The 6624-nt window shown below is 47.7% G+C and overlaps 1 protein-coding gene across 1 annotated transcript; it reads left to right on the top strand.

The window, feature by feature from the left end:
• Positions 1–3809: 3809 nt before the first annotated feature.
• On the top strand, positions 3810–4931 carry UCRPA7_7415 (putative 3-isopropylmalate dehydrogenase protein; the record flags this gene model as incomplete). Its single annotated transcript, XM_007919947.1, has 1 exon — positions 3810–4931. The coding sequence occupies one exon, from the start codon at positions 3810–3812 to the stop codon at positions 4929–4931; it is 1122 nt and encodes a 373-aa protein (XP_007918138.1).
• Positions 4932–6624: the final 1693 nt, after the last annotated feature.

The following is a 6624-nucleotide window of genomic DNA, read 5'->3' as shown; positions in this document are numbered from 1 at the left end:
TCCTTGAAAAGATTTCGCATCCAGGGATTCCGGGACAAGTCTCTTGAATACGATGAGGTGGAAACAAAGAGTACCTCAATCAGGGCCCGACATAAGAAGGAGGGCGAACGAGCAGAGAGAGAGAATCGCGACAACACCTCGGCTCTGCTTGAGCTACGGGACATTGAAGATGAGTTAGGTACTTTGCTTCGTTTATTCCAAGAGCAAGAGGAACGGATTCGCGAAATGAGGCATATATACACATTACCGGAAAATGATATGCATACTTACAATGGTATTGCGTTTCTTGTCGAGGCTTCTGACAGGCTGCAGGACTACCAGAAACAAACGAAGGAGATGATTGAGCGAGTAAAATCAACGCGGCAAGACTTCGACAAGCTTCTTCAAATGGTCCAGCGTCAAGCTCAGGTCGACGAGGTTCGTCTCTCAAGACAACAGGCTGACCTCGCGAGTGCTCAAAATCGATCCGTGATGATTTTTACCACATTTACTGTTATCTTTCTACCGTTGATGTTCTTTACGAGTCTGTTTGGAATGAATACTCAAGAATGGGGCGGAGAGAACTTCCTCGATCTCCGAACAATTGGCTGGATTTCTCTCCCAGTATCCGCTGTTTTGATAGTCGCCTCACTCATTGTGGCATGGAGTACCAATGTAAGGCGCTTCTTACACTACGTTCATCATAAAGTCGCGAAGAAAAAGAAAAAGGCAAAAGCGTGGTTGATTGGAAAGGCAAGATATCACACTGCAACTAGGAAACCATCAAAGAAACTGATCGAGCGGCGAAAGAGGCGAGAAGAAGAAATGGCAGTCAGGAAAGAGAAGAAACGGCTTAGAAAGGAAATGAACCACGACTTTTGGGAGAGGCATCGTACTGAACGTGAACTCGAATACAAGGTGCCAGCCACGAATAGAAGGAGCATTGGAGTGGCGAGGGCGAGGGCGAGGGCGAAGTTGGCTCAGGATGCATCAAGACGAGTTGGACCTATGTAATACGCATGAACACACAAAATGGGGTTATATGATGCCATCTACACAATTGTATTGTAGTAACTTGACTGTTGCCCTTAAGGTCTCGCTGCCCTCTTATATTGTTCAGTATACGTACAGATTGGTGACGTCCGGATTTTGCTCGCGCAATCTCTTATTGTCTCTCTGTAAGATAATCCTCATAACCCACGCGCAAGCTATGACAGCAGCGGAAAAAGCTATGGATGAAGTCATAGCCATCACGAATCGAGGTGCGTCAGAGTCTGGCCAGAGATATGGCGTGTATATTGCAGACAAGTTGCCGAACGTATTGCAAAGCGCCAGAGCTACCGCTTTCTTCTCGTCGGATTGGCCGAGAACACTTGAGACCCAACCGAGGACAATGGTGTTGACGCCATACGAGGCACTAACAAAGAGCATCACGCCAAAGTATCGCACCCAGGTATTAAGCGTCGACTCACAAATGGCAAATCCTGCAATAGCACACACCTTGGAAATTGTGGTGTGCCATGTGCGCTCATTCATGCGCCCGCTATTATAACCAAGGAAGATGGTCACGAAGGCAGCAAGAATGTACGGGGGGCATGTCAGAATCAGTGCCGTAGTCGTGTTAAGTCCAAGTTCTTTGACCAGCGTAGGAACAAAGTTCTTGAAGCCGTTTGCGGATAGGTGAAAGCAGTCCATGAGGCAGAATAGCCAGGTCTTTGGATCAGCACAGGCCTCGCGAAGTCCTGTCCAAACACTTGTAGATGCTTCCCGTCGTTGGGTAACATCTTTGGCAATCCGCCTATCTGATCTTGCGATTCAGCGAGAATGATCATAATGTGTATTTCAAGCGCACATACCTGCCAGTTCTCGCTCCTCTTCGGTTAGCCACCAAGTCTTCAAGGGAGTATCAGGCAGAATGAAGAAAGATAACAGAGAAACAAAGAGTGAAATGGCGCCTTGTATGATGAAGACCCTTCAACTGTTCATTAGCCAACATTTCCTTGTATAGATATAGTATAGGTGATCTAACCATTGCCACCCTGCAAGATTCATCTTTCCACCCAAATTGGTGAATATGGGAGCCGACATCATTCCAGCAAATGCGCTCGCGGCCATTGTACCAGTGTAAAAAACAGAAATCCTAGTTGCAATTTCTTTCCTGGTATAGAACATGCTAAGCATGTACAGAGCTCCGGGATAGAACTATTAAGCAAACAGTGTCAGTGATAATTATCAAGCATCTGAGTGTTCAACAAAATTGGAACGTACTGGGGATTCTACGACTCCGAGCAATAAGCGGCACACCAGCATGGAGTGATAATCGTGTGCCATGTATGTCAGCAGACTAACGACTGACCAGGCTACCATAAATCCTAGACCAAGGGCTTTGTTAAAATCAACATCACCGTATATGAATGAGAAACTTACCAGCCATATACCAAGAGGGGCGGACACGAGCGAGCAGCATATTAGACGGGACTTGGCCGCCAAGATAGCCTACGAACAAAATCGAAACGCAGGTATTATACTCGGTACCTTTGAGGTTTAAGTCTTGTGCAAGAGTATCGAGTTTGCCGTTAATCATCGCGTTTCGATCTAAGAAATTGAGAAAGTACATAACCCAAAGAATCGGCTGCCCTCGGTCGCGATTAATACTTAGTGAAATGATGATGGAGTAAAAGGATGTAACGGCATACACATCGAAAATGACGGTTGCGAAAATAACTTACCATTATCCACATATCAAGCTTCCTGACAAGAGCAATCTCCGCGGGGTCAGTCTTCTTTTTGTGACTACCAAAAGCGTCGATATCACCCTCAGTAATGATTGATTTGACCAAGGTTTCTTCGTGTTCATATTTGGTGGAGTCCTTGACGGCCTCTAGACCGGCCTTCTCAAGCTTAATCTTATTGTTATCGGTGATAGACGCCATTTTCACAGCATCTCCCCAGAAATTTGACTTGTTGAACGACGTTGTATAGATTGAAGCGACTGAAATAAAATCAGGCAGAATGCGAAGTATGGTTAGTTTGACGAGAGGGAATGCACAAGCCTTCCTTATATGGCCAATCTGAGCCTCCAGGTGTGACCCGCGTATTGAGAGCCTCCAAAAGCACCCCATGGGGAATCTGATCTGATAGGTTCAAATCGTTGTCAAGTCTTCTCAGAGCATAGCCAGGAGAGGCTCCCACATTCTCATCCACACTCCACCACCGGCATCTTTTCTAGCCTGAACCGAATTGCACGTAGCTGGGGTTTGTCTACCACTGTGGTGGGTTCGACACTAATGCAGGATCGGCCATAAATGCAGCCAATGACGGCTCTCCGCCGGGCCAGTTTCATCAAAGATGACCTTGTTGCCCCTGGGCCCGGCCTCGCAAGAACACTTAAGTGGAGTGAAATGTTAGCTTTAAGACACCAGCAAGTTTAGCATATTGCGGGGTATATCATGAGATTCGGTAAAGGACACCGATTTCCGATATCTGACACGCAATCTAACTCGCCTTTGATGATCATAATCGGCGAAGTGGCCGACTGTACATATGTCTAAACAAGCTCGGATTGGGTTGCACAAGGAGCAAAGAGCACTACGATACCCATGAAACGGCCGCCGAGACGGATAGTCTATCATGGCGATGTTAAGCCAGGCCCGGAATCGTCGTTTTCTCATTGTACTCCACAAACATTCATAAAGTGGCCGGGAAACATCCCAGCATGCATTACATAAATTAGTAGCACCAACTCTTCTCTTTCAAAACAGCTACGACCGCAAGATATCTTTGCTGTTACACAGCCTTCCACACTACAAACTTTCTTAGTTGCTGCAGAGATGTCGAAGCCCGAATTCTCTCTTCTCGTTATTGGTGGTGACGGCATTGGGCCCGAGGTCTGCAACGAGGCCACTGCCGTGCTCGATCTTTTAAGTGCCCTTCCAAACAGTCGTGCCACCTTCAAATACATCCACAGACCGTTCGGGGGCTCGTCTATTGACCAGCATGGTGTCTCGGTTACCGAAGAGACGCTCGAGCAGGGCAAGAATGCCGATGCCATTCTCATGGGCTCTGTTGGCGGTCCCAAGTGGGATGGCATGAGGCATGGCTTCGAAGGCCCCGAAGGTGCCACCCTCCGACTTCGTGAGGTCACCGATGTCTACGCCAATATTCGACCTTGCGAATACTTTCCTGGAGGTCGGACCCCGCTCAAGGAGGAGGTTGTCAAAGGCACAAAGTTCATTGTGCTCAGAGAAAATTGCGGTGGTGCGTTCTACGGGCCAAAGACGGAGGAACCGGATTATGCTTCAGATCTCTGGGCTTACAAAAAGTCTGAGATTCAACGCACTGCCCGAATGGCTGCTCATCTCGCCATGTCTGACGCAGTTCCTGTCAAGCGCGTCATAAGTTGCGACAAAGCAAATGTCCTAGCTTCTTCCCGGCTATGGCGCCGCGTCGTACAGGAGACAATCACCAACGAATACCCCGAGGTCGAAGTAGTTCATCAGTTGGCTGACAGTGCGACTACTCTCATGATGATGAAGCCAACAATGTTCAATGGTGTCGTTGTCGCAGACAATACTTTCGGTGATATTTTGTCTGACTTGGCCGGTGTCATTCCTGGCACTCTGGGCGTCCTCCCGTCTGCTTGCCTGGCCGATCTCCCCTGCAAGAAATGGGGCGACAAGCCCACTAAGGGATTCTATGAACCAGTTCACGGATCCGCCCCAGATATAGCTGGCCAGGGAATTGCCAATCCAGTTGGAGCTATTCTTAGCGTCGCCCTGCTTCTCCGCTATAGTTTTGCGATGGAGCAGGAGGCTCAAGCCGTCGAGATCGCTGTCCATATGACGCTCGCCGCCGGTATCAAAACGAAAGACATGAGCGGGTCGGCCTCTACCAGAGAAATGGGAGATGCAGTAAGGAGAAATTTGCAAAAGGTCCTAACCACACCCAATTAGAAGACTCTGTAAAAATCAAATAGATAGTCGCGTCTGAAAATATGTCATCAATACAGAAAGCACCACCTCCCTTCTTTCCCTCCCTGCACATCCCAAGCGAGACCCCCTCCCCTTCAAATGGGCTCCTAAGCAGTGATTTTGTATCCTTGAATCAAATAAACCCTATGCTCCAATTTTGTTACTGACATACATCAGAATGGCATGTTATCAATGTTAGGTGCCATCGACTCGAAAGGAAACATTGGTGTAAGACCAAAATCCAAATTGCAATCGAAAAAAGGGTCGCTCGGAAATTCGATCATTGGTGGTTCATGAGCCATAAGGCACGGCTCTGACACAGGATGATGTTGATGTGTGTTGTACTCTTGAAGGCTTGTTTCCGCTTCCACTGGTGAGGTTGCGAGCTCAATCGGACGCCCAATTCTCACGTTCGGATCCAAGATAGTGGCTATCCGCTCTAATCTGTACGTCATTAATTTCGTGAGATGCCATTTGCTTGCCGGAACAGATCGGAAGTGTCGGACAAGTCGGGTTGATAGATCCCACACACGTTCTGGATCAATCAAATCTTTGCCGTACTTGTGAGATACCTTGATGAGAAACATGCATGCGAACGCAGTCATCTATAGCAACTAGAGTGAGCACTCAACCACCATAGTATAACAACAGAATAGAAACCAATGTATTGATGTCAAATGTGTTTCAGGGGTTTTGTTACTTAGCTGTAATGCAGCAGTGAAGTCCAGAACAGCTTACACAGTGAAGATAGGAGGGCATGCCCACAACGAAGAGGGAGACGATTGGATCCGTAAGGATCAGGTCAATGTTGGAGACTGCGGCAGAAATGGCTGCAGTCGCACAATCTAGTAGATAATGAGGAATATGATCACTGCCCAAGAGGCCACGAAAGGCATGAGAGAACAGGTGGAGCTTAGCAAAGTAGAAGTGCAGACGCGCAGCCTTTCGCGGGAAAGAACCAATAGCGTCATATTCTTCTATAGGAGCTGTGAGCATATCTTGTATGGAGCTGAGCCTGCGTGTTATCTTCACCTACCGGCTATTATGCCTGACCAGTGATTAAACCAGTGGTCAATCTGCTTGTTGAAATGGGTCATCTGATGGACATATGCTTTTGGGATTGGCTGTCTCCTATCGGGGCCAAAAAGTTCTCGAATACTTTTGAATATACTTGATAAGGCAACTTGACTCATGAGTCGTTTGTCTTGTTCATTCGAGGCGGGAGTCTCTAAATAGCTCTCGATCTCGTCGATGGAAGGATGCTCAAGCACGATGGGCGGTCGTCCGTACAGAATGGCTAGCCGCTGGTCTGAGATATGGAGAATGAACCATAGCCTCGTGCCATCCGCAGCTTCTTCATTTCGCTGGTCCTTAATCACGCGGTGAACTTGGTCGTGCAGCTCGTACCTTTGAGAACGTATGTTAGCATTTCGATTCTAAGATCTTGAAGAAGCAGGGAATCTCTCCTAGGTTTTCTATTAGGGCAAGTTCCCAATCCTCATTCAAGTCTTCGAGCAGGGGAACCCAGGTATAGATTTTACAGAAGGTGACGCGAAAATAGAATTTTGCTTACTGGAAGGCGCGTCGAATGGCATAGCCGGACAGCATCCACGACATGTCGCTGAGCCAGTAAGATGCAACGCACAAGGCGCGGAGGTAGTCCATATTGACGCTC

Source organism: Phaeoacremonium minimum, assembly GCF_000392275.1.
Source record: "Phaeoacremonium minimum UCRPA7 unplaced genomic scaffold PA7_03_scaffold_522, whole genome shotgun sequence".
In the NCBI taxonomy this organism is placed as follows: domain Eukaryota; kingdom Fungi; phylum Ascomycota; class Sordariomycetes; order Togniniales; family Togniniaceae; genus Phaeoacremonium; species Phaeoacremonium minimum.
Note: the sequence above shows the minus strand (reverse complement) of the source record. Positions and strands in the feature narration are given on the sequence as shown.